Source organism: Parasteatoda tepidariorum, chromosome 11 (assembly GCF_982258835.1).
Source record: "Parasteatoda tepidariorum strain Cologne lab strain chromosome 11, Ptep-v5.0, whole genome shotgun sequence".
In the NCBI taxonomy this organism is placed as follows: Eukaryota; Metazoa; Arthropoda; class Arachnida; order Araneae; family Theridiidae; genus Parasteatoda; species Parasteatoda tepidariorum.
In genome coordinates this window covers 10,301,205-10,323,298 of record NC_141765.1, presented here as the reverse complement: position 1 = coordinate 10,323,298, position 22,094 = coordinate 10,301,205, and the positions used below count along the sequence as shown (strand labels likewise).

Genomic DNA, 22,094 nt, shown 5'->3' with positions numbered 1-22,094 from the left:
CTTCACACCTATTTTTTTTTTCTTTTAAATAATGACTATGACAGAAAAAACCGTAAAAGAAATTGTATAAAAAGACTTAATGAGAAAATGCTAAGAAGGAACATAAAAAAATCTGCTTCTTAATGCTTACTTAATTACAATTAGTTTTAATGTTGAAATTTTTGGTTTTTCCAAACTATAAAAAGGCTAATAAAAATAAAACATTATAGCAATTGTTGCTTGTATAAAAGTAATTAAGAGAAAAACAGCTATAATAAGGTGTGCCCCACTGAAATAAAGCCACTTAAATCGAAAGCCAATCAAAGAGCAATGCACATACATTGAAAAAGTTAATATACAAATGTTGATTTACAGCAAGCAACTTCTCGCCCCACCTGGTCGAAAAAAGTTGAATATATAAAAAAAAGGAAGAAGAATATCTTGTTCAAAATAAAGCCACTACTGTTAATAATCATCATATTCCTATATCATTTATAATATATGTTGTGGCTCATCATTTACTACATGGCATACCAAAATGTGGCGTAAAACTTAATTCAGTGGCATAACAGTCCATAAAGGGCCATGGTTTACTGTTTCAATCCCAGCATTTTTGACCTTGGACTGGATGCAAGAGCAGTTATTCTCGTTGGGAGGTTAGTCGAATGTAGAACCCCCAGTATTTAGTCCCCAAGCATTCTCTGAGTACTAATTTATCGACACACTGTAGGGATGAAAGGCTTGGTCAACCTTGCCCAGTCCGAGGATAGAACCTACCACTCACCCACCAAAATGTAGAGAAAGGAGAGTGAAAAAATTCTCTAAGATGAAGAAAAAAGATTTTATATAACTCTATTCAACTATTAATATGCACATTTATAATTATTCTATCTATTGAAGGACAAAACAAGATATTTAAACAAGGAAAGAGTTATTTTGAACAGTTAAGGCTTTAAAGCAGGACTCATCTTAACACCTACACTAAGGAAAAGCAACATTGTAATTTGATGCTGAAAATTATTTCCATTTTCTCTTGCTATTAATTCAGAAAAAAATGAAAACTTATTCTTTTTTTTTTACTTTTTAAAATTCAGTTTGTTTACTTAATTATTTATTTGCCTTCATAAATCAGCTAGTGCACTAACTATTTTTTTTAAAATTAATGTTGATGTAGAATTATGCATCCTAGCTTTTTTAAGGCATCCCCTCTATTACTTTTTGCGTATTTGGTGTGCTGTAAGACATATGCTGAATCACTACTTCAACTCTGTAACAGACTGACATTACCTGTTCTCCTCTTATATAGTCATTCTGTAGATACTCCCTCTTCTTTTATTGAGAATTGAGATCAGATGAAAGGGCAAGCTGTTCCATGATATGAAACCTGTTATCCAAAAACCATTCTCCTGAAGATTTTGCAATGTGATTGAAGGCATTGACCTGGTAGAAAATACAACTTGGACCACCAATTTTCTCTGAAAATAGCAATAATTGTATTTCTAGCTTTTCTCGATAATCAGTATCTTTTATGTAGCCTGGAAAAATCTGGTAAAATTCATCATTATATCCAAACTCTTCTCATGTCTTTAATGAGCCTCCCCTTTGCTATTGGACAAGAAATCATCTTTTCTCATGCCATGCCAGTAGAATGTAAGGTCATCCATTTCCTTTCTTTTCTAATCTCCTTTCCTTGTGCATAGCTCTCAATATAAGCTACTGCTCCATTCGTTTATATCACATATTTCTTGTACGATATAAAAAAAATGGATTCAATAAAATTAAGAATAGACATCAAAAGGGAAAAGTTGAATGATGTGGGAAGTCTTCGGCTATGGCAATAAACTTTGGCTTTTTCTCCCTGGGCCCCATAAAGTCTACTGATTCTTAAAAAATGTAGAAAACCTATTGCCCATCAATTGAACAGAAAATGGGTAGCACAAGTTGAATTTTCTTGCAGAGCAATACCTCTAATTGTGTTACGAAATCTACACTGAAATGGTGTATGAATTTTTTTTTTTAAAGTATGTCAAAAAATGGCTTGCTAAAATTAATTAAAAGATAATTTTTAAAAAAAATACAGAAGCCTCTGAGTGCTAAAATATGCTTGATAGAAACAAAAAAATTATATTTAATTCTAAAATCTTACTTAACATCAGTTTTAATTCTTTAGCATGAAGAATAGCAAATTATAAAGATTTAATAGTTTTCCCTAAAAAATTACCAAGGAGAGCAATTACAGGGTTCCCACGGTCCTTGAGAGTCCTTGAATTTTTTTTTGCTAAATTTAGGTCCTTGAAAGTGCTTGAAAAACGTCTTAGGTCCTTGAAAAACTTGATAGGTCCTTGAATTTGTCCAATACTGCCGGCGGCCCTTTTTATAAAACACCCGCGGATCTTTCTGTTTTGTTCCCGATCTCTCTCACATGATTTTTAACGCCACCGTTTCTAACCGGGCCTAGCGTCTTAGTGTCTGCCAAGCGCGCGGAGCACAGCAGACAATCAATGCATTCGGGGCGAGACTCCACTTCATCTTCTGTCGCATATGCTTAGATCTTCTTTTTTCTTATCGAAACTGGAATACTCTCGAATTTTGTAACAATATGTACCTTGTAGTTTTCAATAAATTTGCCGTTTTACCATCCGCACTTGTCCTTACGTTTGCGTCATTTCAAAACTTTATTGTAAAGCGTATTCGCAAAGGCACGGCTTCGTATTTGTGTTATGTAGTTTAGACTAGTTATGCCTTTGAAGTGCTATTTTAATCCCCAATGGATGGATAATTAAGCTTATAAAGAATGGATTTTATCGATGCCCGAAAAGAAGTTCAGAGCCAAGTGCAGATTATGCATGAAGGAGATCGATATCGCGAAAATGGAAGAATCTGCTCTGAAATCACACATGAAAGAAAGGTAAAACAAAAAAGCAGTCTCATGCCTTGAGTTCTCTTTTTCCAAAGACATCAACATCTAATTCATCTGGTGTAAATACTCCTTCAACATCGTGTGCCCCATGTGAAACAGAAACTTTAGTGGCCGAGGTAACATTGTCTTCTTATCTGGTCAAAAGGAATGTGCTTGATGCTGAAATTCTCTGGAGTCTGAAGTGCATCACTAGTAATTATTCATGTAACTCCTGTGAAGGGATTAGTAAATTGTTCTCCAAAATGTTTGCTGATAACTGTATAGCGAGACAATTTTTTTGTAGTGCCACAAAGTGAGCCTATTTGGGCTCCTTTGGATTGGCACTATACTTCAAAGGGATTCTTATAAATGAGCTGAAGAATGTTGATTGCTACACTGTACTCTTTGATGAGACGTTAAATCAGTCTCTACAATCTAAGCAGATGGACATTATGGTAAGGAATTGATAATAAAGTTTGCGCTAAGTATCTTACCTCCCAATTTATGGGTCATGAAACTGCAGAAAATATTTTGTCCTCTTTTTACAAATGCATGGATGATGGTTAAAAGCTCTCTAAAATACTTCAATTATCCATGGATGGACCCTATGTCAATTGGAAATTCTATTAGAAGCTTCAGTGTGAATTAAAAGAGAAATATTCCCACCAGGTCATATTCATTGGCAGTTGTGGATTACACATAACGAATAATACTTTTAAACATGGTGAAAATGGGATATGTTCCTTCTAATTTTTATTTTCAGAAAGAATTGTTGCTGCATAACATTTAGAGAAGGTTGTGTAAATTATGGATGAATAATTTCAGAAACGATGTTTAATAGAGGGGAGGAGAGGGTTATGGAATAGTCATGGAATATGGAATACCTAAGATTTAGCTCTGTCTTTCATGCAGCCTTCACATGGAAATACACAGGATTAAAGGATTTCACCATTAACACCTCATTACCATTAGTTATAGATTGTGCTGAAAATGATTTTGTGAATTAATATGTAAAACCAGTAGGGTTGTTTTTAAAAAAATATAAATTTTAGTCCATAATGCATATACTCTCTTCTCTCTATATAGGCAAAGCATTTAGGTATTATATTTGAAATTAATTATTGCCACAACAAGCATTGTTGCTTCTAGTAAAATAGAAGAGAATAATTTTTAAAATTGGTCTTAGATTAAGGTCCTTGAAAATTTTGTTGAGGTCCTTGAAAAGTCCTGGAAAGTCCTTGAATTTCAATCTCATCATAGAGTGGGAACCCTGAATTAAAAACTACAAAAAATAAAAGTAAAAAATACTAAAATTGCGAAATGGAAGAACAAAATTCAAGAGAAATGCTAAAAAAAAAAAGAGAAAAAACTCTGTGGGTAATCCAATCTACTAAATATTCATATTGTTTTGTCTACAAAGTATCAGTTATTGTCAATGAGTTAATTTTAAGATATTTCACCTAGGAACAAATCAAATCTTTAAACACAATCCTTTTCCACTTTCTGTTCTCCTTTTCTCTTCCGTGATACTGGCCAAGTTAGAACTTATGCAATCTTGGTTTAGAGGAAGGAGCACTTTTTTAATGCTAATTGCTTGTTTGCATGCGAGCAATATAAAATGTTGGAATTCATACAACTCAGAGCGATTGCTCTACATTTTGAAGTAAATAAAGCAAACCAAGAACAGTGACCATAGTACTATTGATAAACCACATTTTTTATCAAAAAAATTGCTTCCATACTGAACAAAAATAATATAATGACTTTGGAAAATTCAGATTTTTTTTTTCTGAAGAAAAAAAGTTTTTTTTTAAGAAAAATCTTAATAAGATTTACCAAGAGTTCTGATTCGATGAATTCTTGACTTCAAATTAAAATAAATTGATATCTTGAATGTTCCAATAATTCCATTTTTTTAAAAATAAATCATTACTTTTTTAATTAACTTTCAAAAAATTTCAATTATTTCAGCTTTCATGTTTGTTAAATGCTTAATAGTGGGGCTTTTACTATAATAAAAAGGTAAATGATTATTGAAATGCATTTTTTTAATGGTACTCTTAAGCAAAGTTAGAAATTAGGACAGAACATGTGGTATATACTGTCTTATAACTCAAAATAATCAAGTACTATATAATCACTTAAAAAGATAAAAAATCTAATAAAATTTTCATTAATATTTAATTTTGAATAATAGTTTAATAGCAATTCACAGCTTCCACAATTCATTGTATTTTTAAGATTATATTTATAATTATATATATATTATTATATAATTATGTATATATATATATATATAATTATATATATAATTATATATGTATTAAAAACTAAATCGTAAATTTCATACCGGTTACCTTTTTGAAATTTTCTTAACTATTTAGCATTGTTAATATAAAACTACACTGCAATATTTAGTATTATAATATTAACCTTTTTTTTTTACTGTATGTACTCTACAACTCCAAATATTTCTAATTAAATTATCTTTCATTAAATGTATTTTATAGATATCTGGTATTTCTTAAATAAAATTTTTACCAAATATTAGTTATAGTAAGAACCATGGATTTTTTCCATTTTGTTCAAAACCTTGCCTACCCCACTTTAGGATTATTAGGAAACTAGTTAGCTAAGATCTTAAGGATATTAATACAATTTCTTCATCTCATAAACAATACCTATTGTTAAACTAGTTGAATTAAAATTTAGACTATTGACTAGATAAATGGTAATTTATAAATTTGCTGTATGACTTTTAACTTGCTGTCATTCTTCTCTTTTGAAATCTGTAATTTATTGTTTTATTATTTATGTATCATGAAATGGAGAGGTATATATTTAAAACATAGGGTTTTATTTATGCACGCAGTCTGCACTGTCTCTGTAGGTTCTCCTCCAACCCCCACCTCTACAGAAAGTCCCATACTCGTCATACTTGGAGTAATTTGTGGTATCATATTGGTTTTTATAGCTTTCGGTCTGGCCCTTTTTCTAATTAGGTAAGTTAAAATGTTTTTTTTTAATTATAAGTTGTGGTGGAAGGGTAAGTTTTAACAAACGAATTTGTCAAATAGAATTACATTAACAACAAAGTTAAATGTTAGCATAGCAAATCACTTGAAAAATACCCAATTCATAAAAATGTTCTTTTTTTTTTGGAAAAAAAGCTATTTCTATGCACTAAAAATATTTTCTTTTATCCCTTTGGGTAATTTTAAGGAACAGTATCTTGTCCTAATACAATACAAGGGCCCTAGGAAATATATGTCATAACTATTTCTTGTGTAAGATTATGTTCAAAATTCTCAAACAATATTATCTGTATCCATACCAAACTTGCATCAACTGCAGTAATCAGCTACGATTTTTAAAACTAGGGTCTTTTTCTAATGACAATGATTCTATAAATATTAATTTTTAAAATTCATCACTTAGTTACCAAGGTTTCTTTATTATTTGCAAACTGCATTTGCACAGTATACATATTAATTTTAAAATATGCTTCTAGCATCAACATTTTTAGAATTGCTGTATTTGAAAGAATAGACTCAAGATTTTAATTTCTTATTCTAACTATAGTTAGTACAACTTTTGAATGTTTTCAAGTATATAACTTTTTTTTTAAAGTTTTGAGTATGATCTTTTAACTCATGTTAAGTTTTTAACGCATAAAATATTCTATTCAGAAAAAGAAATACTGTACTGATTGGCACTGATCACATTATTTTGTCTCTCTCCTATAACATTTTGGCATGCTTTTGAAACATGACTTGTTTATATGAAAAACATACTTAACATAGTTTTTTTCCTAGTCTTGTTTATATTTTTTATTCATTTTCAAGTTATTAAAGCTGATTTAATTATATTTATGAAAAGCAATTCATTGTTAACATTTCTGTAAATTGAATATTTTTAATCTTGCTTTTGGCGGTTTCTACATACTATTTCTTATATTATGTTTTTTGTAAGCTAGTCTAAGTTTTCAGTTAATAATTTAAAGTTTTGATATCAATGTTGGAAAGGTGACAAAATCTCTCAGCCATTAAAAAAAATTTTAACCTATGTCAACAATATGGAAACTTCAGTATCATCTAGTGATGATCACCTCTGAATGTGTTTATAAATAGTTATGTTTGATTCATGAGAATATAACTTTTAAGAATAAATACCATTTGACCTGTTTAAATTTTATTTCCGCCAAAAAAAATGACTAAATATTTTATCATTATGTTCTACAAGAACCTTTTGTGTTATTTTCACATGTGCATCAAAATTTTGTAATCGTTTTAGAAAGTGTTCTATAGAAATATAATTACTCAGAACTCAACTATTTAATTTAGCAACGAGGGATTATATTGTTTTTCTGCAGGAAAAACTACAAGTACAAGGGCGCCCTTTAACTTCAGAAATTCTAAGTCAGTTAAAGCCCTTTGACCTAGCAATCCTGTCATACTGTTAAAATTGTCATATTATTGATTATATTAGTAGTTAAGCATTGTGTTGAATTATTCAACCTTCTATCTATTATAGTGCTGAACTTTGTTTACATTTTTTAAATTTTTACAACAATTTACTTTAAGATGTTTGCCTCTTTATTCCTTGCTAAACTTATTTAATTTATTAAAATACAACAGTACATCAGACAATACAACAGAATATCAAATATGACAGAACAGAATTTACAACAGAAATCTTCCTTGTTCTATGCACATTTTTGGAAACATGCCATGTCATAAGTTAATGAAAATCATATAATTTGCTGCCTCCCTTTCCTGTATGAATTAGATAACTGATCTAATATAAATTAAGATATAATTTTTTAAAATAACTGTTAATTTGTGCATTGAAATTATCTGTGTATATATAATCTCGTAATTTTCCTTCATCATATTTTTCAAATTTCATAGGCTACCAAATAGCTATATTGAATACCTTTGCATAGCTATACCAAAATTTCCTAAGTAAATGAGATATATTTTTTTTAATCAAAAGACATATTTTCAATATTTACTTCAGAAAATCTGTAAATAAAACTTATAAAACAATATTTTACTTACATTGTTTGCTGTATTTGTTTAGCTGACTAAAATATTATGTCTTAACTAAATACATGATAGAAATAATTATTATTGCAGGAATAAACATGGGCCAAGGTATTTAGAAAATGGGGAGCGTCTGGGTCTTACTGCTTTGATACTTAGAACTATTCATAGAAATGGCCATTTACCTGGAAGTAAAGGTAATTTAATTTTTCAATTCAGCAGTTTTGCTTAAGGTATTTATCTTCTTAAGATAAGCATTGGTTCTACAACCATGAGGTATCTTATAAACCTTTCTTCTTTTTGTTTCCTTGGTCTTTTCCTTTATGCATCAGGCAGAGTTTCAAGCACCATTTATTTAAATTGATTATGTAATTTTTTTTTTTTAAACTTTCATTTTATCCCTAGCATTCAGTTCCTGTGCCTTTAAATTTTACATCCAGTTAATCTGAGGATTATAGTTATGCATTATATGACTACAAAATGTGTGAAATTAAAAAATGGAAATTCAATGAAGCTGTAATGGTTATATTTAATTCAACAAATCAAAATTAGATTTCATTTTACTTTTCAGTACTTTTCATGACTGAATTGGGCCACAATATATTTCGTACAAGTTCCTAGTTTAAATTTAAAAAAATTTCAACAAATGGCACTATAGGGAGACCCATCTATCAATATTCTTGTTGTGTTTCTATGCATAAAAATTCATTTCTCCAATTATAATATGTGATTGTGGCTGATGGTGGACACTTCAAAAATGTTATCTTAGTTTGATTTTCATCTTTTTATTTATTTATAAGTCTATTCACTGCAATACACTGCTCTTCAAAAAATTTTTTAACTGAAAGTAGGAACACTTTGAAAAATAATTTAGGTCCTTTCATGTAAAATTGCCCCAATGCTTTTTTTTTTCAATCCTGTTTTTTTAATTTTTTTTTTTTTTTTTTTATATATATATATAATTTTGAAAAACTATTAGTTTAATTTTAAGCATCCTGTAATTTACTTTTTCTGTAAAGTAATGTACTATGTCATGAAAGTTTTTTTTTTTTTTTTTACTATTATTTTTGTTTGAAAAATTATACAATTACTTAATGTACTGCTATTTTAAGATTTCATCTTTGACTTCGCTTGTTAAGATTTTTTTTTAGCAGAGAGGTTTTTTTTTGTTTTGTACATAAAGCTTCCTAATAATGATGTTTTTAAATCTGAATATTTACAAAGAAAATTAGATATTTGAAGTTAACATATTACAACATATTATTATATGTGTTGAATTATCTCTTTTGTTTGTTTTTTAAATGTTTTGCTCACAATAAGTTTAAGTAACTTTTTAATTTTAAGCACTTAACAGTAAATTTAATTACTCCTTAAATTTCTGTGTTCTCAAGAAGTGCATATTTTTGGTTCTCTTTATTAGATGGTAAACTTTTTTCCTCTTTCAGAGAATTCTCATTACATTTGAACTCTGTTGTACTAATTACGCATTTTTTTAAATTTTTTTTTATATATATATAAATAGAACTTGATTGTTAAATATTATTTGTCATAGTTTGGTTAAACAACTTAGTCTTCATTTGAAATATTTCTTACAGTTTTTAATGTAATAAAGATATTTTATTCTATTCGTCTACTTTAATAATTGTTGTAATTTATTTTTCTGACACAGATTTATTTTAATTTAGCAGGAAATTTGTCTAAAGTGCCTAGACTTGGTCCTATCTCTAGTGAAGAACTTCCTGCTGCATTTGTTGAAAGACATATGGATAGTGATTTGCTTTTTCAAACTGAATTTGAGGTATATTCAATGTGTACTTTTTGCTTGTGATTCCTATAATAAATAAATAAGTTTATTACTGATGAGTTAATAAGTAAAATTAATTTATAAGGCCTATGTGCTTAAAGTTCAAAATTCTTATGACACATTATTTCATTGTAACTTTTATTCATATAAATATGCTATTATACTTTCAGATTACGTATATAAATGTGCTATTATATGCCCTATTCTAATTTGAACTTACGGGGAGACAACCAAAAAGAAAGGAAAATTCATTAACTGTATTTTAACTCATTAATATCCAAATCTCACTTTTTAATAATGTGTATTTTATATATTAATATTAAATATTATAATACAAGTGGGAAAAGAAGTTTTTAAAAATCCTGATTGAAAACCTTTGCTTTATTTGAAAAAGTTGAGAAGTTTGTAAAATTTTGGAGATGTCAAAAACTTTTAAAATCTAATATTTTTTTTAGATTCCAAGGAAAAATCATACAAATGCATTTGCTTGAACATTTCCTGATTATAAATTAATTAATCAATGTGTAATATTAATAAAAACTGGACACTTGTGGATGTTTGGAAAAAAATGTTTTTGATTTGAACATTAATATAAAAAAATGCTACTTTGTCAACCAAAGGCCTAATACATGTTATCATTGATAAAATTTAAATGAAAAGAATACTTAATATAATTTACACACAAAAAAAAAAATCCATGTGAGCTTGTAATTCTTTTTTAAAACAGTCTCTAATAATAAATTACAGGAACTAATTACTCAAACTGCTAATGTTAAAGACTGTTATGCATATATATCTCCTTTTTTTGCTCTTTTAAAAATTTTGTTTACTTTAACATCAGCTGCTCTTTTTGAAAATTCTGTCAACTACTTTTAGAGGGTATTTGTTTCCAAGATGATTGCATTTATAACTACCATATATCCCAGTGTATAAGTTGTCTTTTCAATTGAAAAAACTTGACAAAAATTAAGGGATTAATTTATACACTGGTAATAAAGTCTGACATTCGTTGATTGCAAAATATAGATAAGTTATAAGCAATGATATATGAATAACTCTTTATCAATTTATCTCCTTCACAATCTGTTTTTATTATGTTATGTACAATTTTGAATTTTCTCTCGTCATACTTTCTTCACATATAAAGGTGTTTTTAGAAACAATGCTTTAAATTACGTTCAAAAAAAGATTAAGAATAAGAAAAGTTAAAATAATTTATTCTGGAGTATTTCAAAATATGTAACTGTAAAACTACTAATTTAAAGATTCCAGACCATCTCAGTGTCAGAGTCAATAACGGTAGCAGTGTCAACTTATGGATCCCACTCTGCCATGGATTTTACTTCATCCTCATATACTAAGCTCCATAAAAAATAGTCTTCATCCCCTTCCAAAGAATTCAAAATACCACACTTTCTAACCCATTTCAGCTCAGTGTTGCTAGTCTAACAACACTTAATCCAAAAATTTTACAAATCAGTAAAAATGCTTCTAAGCCTTTTATTTGCCTCTAAAGTTCGCCAATTTTGAGCTACCTCTATTCTTTAAGCAACGAAGTGATAAAGTATGCCTCTTTAGTGAGAATACACTGACTGAGGTTGCAATTGCTGTATGTTGCCTGACCAAAATTTGCAATCGACGTTTGCTCTTCAGCAAGGAGTTAAAAAATTTTACAATAGCATTTGAACCCTATTTTGCCATGCGTCTATGACAGTGCACTGCTGACTTAAATAAAAGGAAAAACTTTCTGCAAGCACAGAATCGGAACAAACTTTCTGCAAGCAATTTATTGACTCATGTAACTAGTTTCAACCTTTTTATCGCCACCTAATTTTGACAAATTTGTTTGAAAATCATTGATTTTTTTTAATAGTTTTTTAATTTTTATGTAACTTTATATTGATAATTATACGTGCCACCATACCAGCATATATTTCTTTTCATTAACAGTTTTTTGAAGATATAAAACTAGTTATTAACTTACCTTGTTTTACCTTTGACTTGGCTTTCTCTGTATATCTAAAATCTCAATACATCAGAATTTGGAATGTTTTTTCAATTTTGTTATTTTTTTTATATTGAAAATTTTTCAGTGGCAGTGATAAATTTTCTGAAAACGGCATTCACAGTTGGTCTATATTATGCATAGCTGGCGCACAGCTTAGATATTTTCTATTTTTGTAAGTTTTTTTTTCTCCTGATTAACTAATCACCTCACAGCATTTTTTATTTGTGGGCAATTGTACCATATCCAGAGAAAACAATGTGAAATGGTTTTAGCTTGAGAACATTTTGTAGACTTAATTATTTTTTTATGTTTTTTAATTTTTGAAATTTTAATACTTAGTTGTTTTTCAGCAGTCGACTTATATATCTGACATACCAGAAATTTTCTATCTTAAAGTTAAAAATCAGGATAAACTTATACACCAGGAAATATGGTACTCCCCTGATTTTATTTATTATATAAATATTTAAAAATATGAAAATAAATAGGTTATTTTTCTTAAGCAAAAATGTTTTAGATTTTTAAAAAATCATTCTTATAATAATATTGATAATAAAAGGAAATCTTCAATAAAAATGTATTGTAAATATCAAATTTGAAAAATGTTTTATTAATTTTGATAATTATGTATCTTTTAACCTAATATTATAACTGCAGTTTTAATATACGTTATTTACTGTTAATAAAAAAAATTTAATTTAGCAAAAGGTGTTAAGTTTATAAGTAGATTTTTTTTTATAAAAAAGGCATTAAAAAATTAACTTTCACAGTTAGGTTAATATGTAATGTTAATGAATGATTTGTGTAATCTTTCATTTTTTATACTCTTTATTATTTATTCTCAATCCAATATCCTTTTCAGTACAGTGCACAAAAAAACTTGTTCCGTGCACAAAAAACTTGTGGAGGCTCAATTTTAATGGTTTGAGGAGGTGACCTGAAATATGCTAATTAATTAGTGAAGATGATATTTTATGTTATTAAACAATTATTATTAGAATATTAATTTAATTTTTTCCATATTTGCTAAATTTTTTGCCGCATCGAGACCTTTTCAGCGAATCGAAATTTTCTTGTACACAATTATAAAATCCATTTATCCAAAAATAATTACTTAAAAAATAATGTTTCGATTCTTTTTTATCATTTTAATTAAATAGTCTAAAAAAATTTGGAATTGAAAAGTATATGCACATTTTTACATAATTTCATAGGATGTAATTTTATATGTCAGAATACAGAATTTGACTGATTATGTTCAAATTTTGTGCTACAGTGGAAAGTCGCATATCCGGAATCGGCGGGACTTCCCGAAGTCCGTATATTTGATTTTTCCGTATAATTGACCTCCAAGGTAAACAAAGCTTAAAATGATCTGAATCTAAGAAGCAGAAAATAAATAAACATTATTTTTCGGGCAATAATGCTTTAGTATTAGAACGATATCTAATCAATCATAAACAAAATATTAGAAAAAATAATTATTGCTATTTTAAATATAAATATAGAAAACGAAAAAAATTCATAGTTATGAAAATATTAATTGCCCTCTCCGCCATTTTGAACTAGAACGATTCAAGCAAGAAGGGGACATTCCCGTCATTCATTAAGGTGGGTATGTGGAGAAGAAAAATTCATTCCCTCCTTACTTGTCATTCAAGTTGAGGGCGGGGTAGTGACAAATTCTTATTTTCTCTCCTATCATTGGCTATCAAGAAAGCATAAAGGCGTGGCATGCTGATTGGGTTCTCTTTATTTTTTCTTGTGTTGCTAAAGGTGATTCCCCCTCCACTTTAACATTTGCTGTGTTTACCCTTTTTCACAGTATTTCTTCTTCCCCTAACACTCAAATAAAAAGGTTCCAGGAAATGCCTCTTTTAGGAAAGAATTTCTCTGCATAGGAAAGAATGGGGAGGGAGGGGACTCAGTTGTGCTCTTTTGAAAACAAATCTCCCCCTCTCCCCTTTTCTGCATTCCAGAGGAGGAGCGTCATGGTCTTAGTAGATCTTCTGTTCTCTTTTCTGTTGATTTATGGGTTCAATGCATAGATCTCTAGAAGCTGAAAAGGGGAAAAACCTGTCAAGACTTCGTTTTTTTTTTTTTTTTTAAATTAGAGGGGAAGATGAAGAAATGTTTGTTTATTTTGATTGTTAAAAAGTGTCCGGGAAATCGACCCTTCCGGAAAAGGGACGTCCGGATATGGGACGTTACACTGTATTTAAAATTACATTTTTTTTAAAGTGATATAATAATTTGTATACCTTAAAATTCAATTTTTTTGCTATTATTGAATAAAATAATTATTAAAAGTTATTTTTGCATCATCTTTGGCTAAATGAATTTTATAATTGTATGGGAAAGTTTTTCATTTAACTTCAAAAATTCCTGAGATAGGGAGAAATACACAAAAAGTAAAATTAACATTAAGAAGTCCAAACTTTAGACTACTCTCCTATTCTATTGGGGTCAAATTTCCCAGATTCTAACTACCACCTATATTTTGAGGGTCAGAAATTCAAATCCCTGGCAGGAAAAGGATATATTAGTTTAGAAAAAAAATTTTGTGTGTGATTTTGTAACAAAATATTGTATTCACTAAATAATTAACATATTTGAAGTCACCCCCTCCAACTATTAAAATTGAGTTCTAGTACATGAAGATGTGATAGTTAGATCAAAAGTTATTTGCAATGATTTTTTATTTTTATCGCTCTACTCAACTACCTGTAGGGTTATCTAAGTTTAGTACTATTTTGAAATTATAACTTTTATTGCTCTGGTCTATTAAGTTTTTTTTATTCAGTAATGTCATAATTAAATGAAAGTTTTAGAAATTATTATTCGTCTTATGGTCTTGGAAAAGACTAGGATCTTTCTTATGATCTGGCTTTAAAAGCAAATTTTAATCGCATAATTTTATTAACCGCATAGTATTTAAATTAGTTGTAAATTGTCAAAGAAATATTTCTTATTTTTATTTCTTAAAACCTTCTAAAGAATTATTTTTGCACTTAAAGTCAGTGCAGAGAAATATTAGAATTTAAATTCTCATTGACAAATTTTTTTTATTGATTACTAAGCTTTAATAAATGTTTATTGAAGCTCATTCTTTTGAAATAAAATTACTTTTGAATAAGGCTTAGATCTCATAAATTTACACTGAGAAATTTCAATTCAAAGGTCATTAATGTTTCATTCTTTTTCAGGCTCTTCCTGACAGTTTTAAGGATAGAACAACTCATGCTTCAGATGCTCCTGAAAATTTGAGCAAAAACCGATATCCTGACATTAAAGCCTGTAAGTAGTAGGATAAATTCTTTTTTCTATAAAAATATCTTTTCAAGAATATATATTATGTGTGTTTATATTGTTAAATATTCAGCAGAATTGAAGTACAATGAAACCTCACATTACAGACCTCTTACAATGCATTTCTATGTATTACAGAAGTTTTACCTTCAAGGAGGTATTGCTATGTTTCCTATCAAGCGGGAAATATTAGGAGTGTAAACTTATTTTTAGCTATCCAAAAATGATGAAATTGGTGTAAAAATGCTAAATGATTTTAAAAATACACCATGAAGATATGTTAAATTGCAGCCGCTTAAAAAAAAATTCTTTCATATCTTTCTTTTCAAATAGATAAATATAGTACAAAGGAATGTATGTATATCAAATTTCTTTGTCTATTTTTTTACTGTAAACATTATAATTTTGTTAATTTTAATAAAAATCAATGTAAATAGTTATTAAAGATTATTTAATTATTTATATATCTTTGCAATTATTCTAAAAACACCCTTCAATATTAGTGTACCCATCTCATAATTGGACAACTCTCATTAGGGGACAATTTTTTCAGTCTCAAGAATGCTGACTCAACTGAGGTTTCTTTGTATATAGCTTTGGATACAGTTTTGTTGTAATTTGCAAGCTTTATATAGCAATATGTTCATTTTTTTAGATGACCAAACAAGAGTTAGACTTCCTTTAATAGATGGAGTTGCTGGTTCAGATTATATAAATGCTAATTTTATAGAAGTGAGTAGTTTCATATTAAGTAATTTTAGTAATTAATCTTATTTAGTAATTGTTTAGGTATTGAATAATTGAGTTAATCTTATTTAGTTCATTTATATTCTTATTCCAAGTTTTACCCATTTAAATTTTGTATTTTTCAGTCATCCTTTGAAATTAAAAATTATTTAATCATATAATATATGTGTGAACAAATGGGAGTTTTTTCAAATACTTACATCTACAAACCTGTATGCTTACAAAAAAAGAAAAAAACAGAAATTAAACCTTAATTTGCTTGACTAAACATACCATTTTCTCCAAAGAAATCCAAGTAGACAAAATTCAACATTAAATAAATTAACAAAATTAAATTAATTAACAATTTATTTTTCTCGTTTTGCTTTTATTCATAATTAAGCCTCAAGAAGTGCTAAGAGTAACGTAACAGTATTTTTTTAATGAGTATTTTTTCTAGCATATTTTATTATAAAATCCTCTTGTAAAATTCCATACTTGAAAAAGACTATTCAACTAAATTGCATTCTGTGAGAATTCAAATAAGAAGCCTCAATCAACTTCTCAGAATTTTATTGCTGATTGTTCAATGCAATTATTTGCAAACTCCTCAAAGTTGCTGATTTTCCTCATTTTACTGGTACAATGTTGTTAGTTTTATCTAGTAATAAAATAAAGTAAAATGAAATAAAAACTATCTTTCTCTAGTGATCTTTAAACAGATCTAACTCTTTGTAATTTTCAGCATTTATTACTCAGAGCCTTTAATTCTCTCCCCCAAAAGATGTCATACTAGTTGTGTGCAAATGTTTTGATGAATGTACGATATTTTGAACAATCTTCTGATTTACTATTGCAAAAATGTTAAAAGAAAAGAGTAATGGGATTCTAACATCCATTAAATTACATCTAACATCCATTAAAATAATGTAACAATTTTCATCAAAATATGTCTCAGTAAAACGTTATTTATCCTATTCTTGTATTTGACGTACATATTCAATTCTGCTTTAACAAGGTTTCTTATAAAATAATTAATTTTTAGTGAATTAAATGTTATTACATGAAGTTTTAATCATGACTATTTACTGAAATAATGTATTAAATTAAGATTATTTATTTATCAGGGATACAAAAACCGAAAAATGTTTATTTGCGCGCAAGGTCCATTAGATAGAACAGTTTTTGATTTTTGGAGAATGTTATGGGAACATCGTGTCACTGTAGTCGTAATGCTTACTGGAATAGAAGAACATGGGCAGGTAAAAATACCATTTAGGATTATGAGTATTTGTTTAATAAAATTTGCATCTTTTGATCAACATATTTTATTACTCTAAAGTTTAAAAAAATCAATTTTGGTTTCTAATATTTTCAGGTGAAATGTGCTCAGTATTGGAGTGAAAGTTGTCCGAAAGAAATCGAAAAAATGTTTGTAATATCATTAGTGAGCACCAAAAGGTATTCTGACTATATTGTCCGAAGATTCCAAGTAGATTTCACAAAGGTACAAAGCAACATAAAACTTCAACAAAAAGCTTTTGAAGAGTGTTCATATTAATTAGTTACATATGCATGCAATTAATATTTTTTTTATTACTCTTGTTCAATATAAAAGTTTTCTGTTTAATCGTATGGACCCATTGTTCCTATTGCATGAAAATGATGTAGAGTTTGAAGTTTATTTTGTCCAGATAAGAAATTTTTCAATTTCATTGGGAGGTACTTTGGTCTCATCATAAAATTAAGCTGTTAAAAAGTACACAAAGTTATATTATTGAAAAAAATTCTTATTAATGTGTATGTTAAATTAATATTTTTTTCATTATTCGGATATTGGGATTCAAGTTTGCAGAAAAATACTACACGTAGAGTGTTTGGATCAATGGTTGTGTGGTTAATAATCACAGAGTTCAAAAACGGGCTATCTTCATAGGAAATCCACAATAGGTGACCTGTTTTAAAAATAATTGATTTGATTAATTGTCTCGATTCTATAAAAGTGCAATATCTTGAGTCATATCCAGTTGAAGCTCGAAATATTAACCTTTAGTTCAAACAAAAGTGGGCATTATAATATGAGGTCATTGTATTGTGAGTATACATGAATACCATAATATTCTCTCAATTCAGAGAATGCTAGACCAATTTTTTCAAAGCAATGCTACAGAGCCACGATGGCACAGGGGATAGAGCGTTCGCCTTCCAATGAGGCGAACCGGGTTCGAATCCCAGTCTATACGAATTCCGCATCCAGCTTGCACCAACCACAGTGCTGACGTGAAATTTCCTCAGTGATAGACAGATCATGGGTTAGAGTCCCCTTGTCGTCAGGCTAACCGTGGGAGGTTCTCGTGGTCTCCCTCTCCGTGTAACGCAAATGCGGGTTAGCTCCATCAAAAAGTCCTTAACGAAGGCAAATTTCTCCCAATGCTCGATCCAGGAGGATTCAGGATTGGGTTCAAAATTACAAGGCTACGGAGTTGAACATTGGTAGTCGTAAACCCATAAAATTGGGTCGGCTGTTCAATGATAGTTATATAAAAAATATAATTAAAAAAAAGCAATGCTACACTTAAATAAGAACAAGAGAACTGACATAATGATTGATGTCATTACTACTTGTATTTTTATATATATATATCTATGCACATAAGTACCGTTTTAAATTATGTATTAGTGGAAAATATATTACAAATAATACTCTGAATAAGGACAGCCATTTTCGATAAGTAACATGTATCCAGAAACTTGACCAAACTTGAAGAGACCTATTCCAGAGAGTGCCTTTTCGGTCTGATCCACTATCTCGGATACATTTCTCCAAAGCAATGTTAAAAGGTAGGCAAGCAAGGGAATGACCCTGACGCAAGCCTCTTTCAGTTACAAAGGGTTCAGAAAGATGGTTTTTAAATTTAAACCTGCATCTCACATTATTGAGTGTAGTGCCGGTGAGGTTAACAAGCTTTGCAGGTATACCGAACTCATTCATTGCCTCAAGCAGATTATCCCTCTTGATGCTATCATAGGCAGCCTTGAAGTCTATAAATAAGTAAAAAGTCTTGATGTTATATTCTTTAGTTTTTTCCAGGATTTGTCTTAGAGTGTGGATTTGGTGAATGGTGGACATTTGAGCTCTAAATCCACATTGGTAGTTTCAAACCACTTAATCGGCAAAAGGCTGGAGTCTAGCAAAAAGAATATTGGAGAAGATTTTATATGCCATATTGAGTAGGGTAATGCCTCTGTAGTTACAACATTCAAGTTGGTCTCCTTTTTTAAAGATGGGGCAGATAGATAATTTAATTTCATATTCTTTAAGAACGTTTTGATCATTTAATTTAGAAATGTCAGGTTTAAAATCTCTGATTTCTCTCCTGTGATAGAAATTCTTACATAATTGGAGTCTGACTTTGTAAATCACAAGGACATGGTCTGTGTCGACATTCTCTCCTCTAAAACTTCTCACGTCCATCACATTGCTGCGGTGTCTCATGTCCACAAGTATATGATCTATTTGGTTAAGAGTTAACCCATCAGGGGACCGCCAAGTATACTTGTGTATATCTCTATGTGGGAACCCCGTGCTTGTGACGAACAGATTTTCTCAGACAGCAAAGTTAAAAAGTCTCTGTCCGTTTCCGTTAGTATCGAAGTGAAGGCTTTCACCACCAGCGTAGGTTCTAATAAATCCTTCCCTGCCGATCTTAGCATTGAAGTCCCCAATTACCATCTTCATGTCCTGTGGAGGGCAGGAATTATAGCTCTTCATCAACAGGTCGTAAAATACATCCTTTTCCACATCATCTTTCTCTTCAGTCGGTGCATGAGTACAAATCGGGGTTATGTTGTAATGCCTTCCTTTCAGTCTTAATTTACAGAGTCTCATACTTATAGCCTGAAAGTCAATGACGCCCTACTGAGTCTTTTGTTCACAATGAAACCGACACCAAAATGGTGTGATTTGTCATGGCAGCTGTAATATACTCTGCTTTCCTTTTTTTCCAAAATTCATTTCCCCAACCATCTGATTTACTGAATTGCAAGGACGTCTAGCTTATAGTCGTTCCATGTACTAAATCTCGAGTCCTTTTCCATGCTGAGTCATCTGGGTAGAACAGAGCCGGTATATGCACATTGTTGAGGTTTCTGAACTGGGGTCTTTTACAGGGTGGGGTAGTTGGCCCCATGCCCAACCCCCAACCTGGAGGACCAGTCCCCTGATATAATCCCCAGGGGCAGGGTGCCCGGTTATACCCCTGGATGCTGGGTGTCAATTTTAGTCGCCTTTTACGATATGCATGAGCTTTATTCGGACTATTCTTTCTCATCCGGTCACCACCCGAGTATTCTTCTTATCAGCATTTGTATTATGACTAAGTATTTTTTTAACGATCGTTATTCCTACATTTTTGTTCTAAAACTGTGGCATTTTTAAACAATTTAATTGCGATTTTTAGCATCAAATTTTTCGTTTTAAAAGTAAGAACGATTTTTGTTTCTGATATTTTGTTAACTCAAGGCATTATACTTTTTTCATTGCTTTGGTTTGACTTAACTTGTAATGTCACAAATAAGATTCGGATCTGTTTACATGTAAACTTTCTATATAATGAGAAAGAACCATAAGTCAAGTTGGTTTTTCTGCAATGTAAAATTAAAATATTTATAGGTGTTTACTTAATAATAAGCAGTTTTTTATTAATTTGAAATTGCCATATTGTTGGAAGGATTCCCCAATGTGCATAAATTAGAACTGAATTATATGAAGTGATATTTTATGAAAAACTTCTCCTGATTTCTACAAAAATGACCTTGTTTATAACTGAATGTGAGTCAGTGACTGTTTCTTACACCTCAACCTTTTATTTAAGGTAATTACTCAATTTGTTTTTCTTTTTGTTGTCGGTAATGATCCAGTTATTTTAATTCTTTCAACAAACATTTTATAGGATGGCCTGACCGAAGAGAGGGAAATTTTACACTTTCATTTTGTTCTTTGGAAAGATTTTCTGGCTCCTGAACAACCATCTTGGCTTTTGCGTTTTATTAAACGTGTAAATGAACACTACTGTTCAGATCGGGGACCACTTCTTGTTCATTGTAGGTTCGTATTTTTTCTTTTTAAAAAAAAATGTTTCCTTTAATTTTTTCAAACTTCAAGCAATTTTTTTTCAACTTTCAATTAAAACTTCATTTTTTATGCTCATACAATTTGATACTTTATTTTTTTTCTAAGAACACAAGTCTTAAATATTAAATAAATCGCATTTTTCAGTAACTTTTTTGTAAAGTTGCATTTAAATCAAGGTTAACCTTTCATCTGGAAGAAACATATTTCTTCCAGGAAACTCGAAGGAACTGAAATTGGCCATTAGAATGGTTTAACAATAAATAATAAAATGAATTTAAGTCATATAAAATTTAATAAAATAAATAAGTAAGAAATTTTGCATTAATTTTTCTTAAAAATAATTGTTGTCATATTATTTATTTTAATTTTATACTAATTTTAGAATCAATCTAACTATTAATAATGTTGTATTTTGATTTAATTGTCCTTATTTTCCTAAATAAAAAGGCACACCTATATTTACACTAGTGTCCAAAATTAAGAGAATTGGTATAATACACAAATAATAACCATTCAACAGTTATAATACACATGCATGGTCATGTGTAGCATTCCTCAGAATCGGATAGTATCAAAAAGTGGTTACAGAATTTGGTTAAAAATTGGTTTAATAGAGGTATGGCCCCCTTGTACAGATATGCAGGTTTCACACGATGATTTCATACTGAAAATAAGGCAGTTTAGGAGTTCCCTTGGCAGTTTTTCCCACTCATTCAGTAATGCTGTTTTCCGACACTTGATAGTCCTTGAAGGAGTGTTACATGTTGCAATTGCCCTCCCCAAAGCATCCCAGGTATGTACATAGTACTGATGTCTGGAGATCTGGCTGACCAATCCATCCAGCAAATATCTTCGTTTTCCAGAAAATGGTTAACCGGAAGTGCTCCTTGTGGTGTCGCATTGTCATCCATTAAAAAGAAAAAACAGGACCCACTGCACCTCTGAAAAGATAAACCTAGGACTCCAAGATACCAAGCACACCTATATCCAATTGCAGTATATCTTTCAGAGTCATAGAGGGGTGTGCGGGAGTCCAGCATTATGGCCGCCTAGACCTGCAAACCTCGGCCCCGATAATGATAGATTTCTCGGACATTAGAGGGCAGGTAGTCAGTCACTGATTCTCCTCATAGGGAAATACCTCGAGAGTCAGTGGTCAGGCTAAAACGAAATTCATCAGTGAATAAGAC

At 29.8% G+C, this 22,094-nt stretch overlaps 1 protein-coding gene across 6 annotated transcripts in view; it reads left to right on the top strand.

Annotated features, from left to right (window-relative positions):
- The window catches only part of LOC107437280 (tyrosine-protein phosphatase 69D), a 485,726-nt gene that overhangs the window by 409,480 nt on the left and 54,152 nt on the right, over positions 1–22,094 (top strand). For 3 of the 6 annotated variants that reach the window (XM_043052292.3, XM_087154667.1, XM_087154668.1), the window contains exons 13-20: positions 5,751–5,880; positions 8,017–8,120; positions 9,609–9,721; positions 14,942–15,032; positions 15,700–15,776; positions 16,898–17,032; positions 17,149–17,277; positions 20,723–20,877. In XM_043052292.3, coding sequence (XP_042908226.3) covers positions 5,751–5,880; positions 8,017–8,120; positions 9,609–9,721; positions 14,942–15,032; positions 15,700–15,776; positions 16,898–17,032; positions 17,149–17,277; positions 20,723–20,877 — 934 coding nt within the window. The remainder of the gene's footprint in view (positions 1–5,750; positions 5,881–8,016; positions 8,121–9,608; positions 9,722–14,941; positions 15,033–15,699; positions 15,777–16,897; positions 17,033–17,148; positions 17,278–20,722; positions 20,878–22,094) is intronic. The other 3 variants (XM_087154666.1, XM_071187583.2, XM_087154665.1) reach the window with 3 other exon arrangements.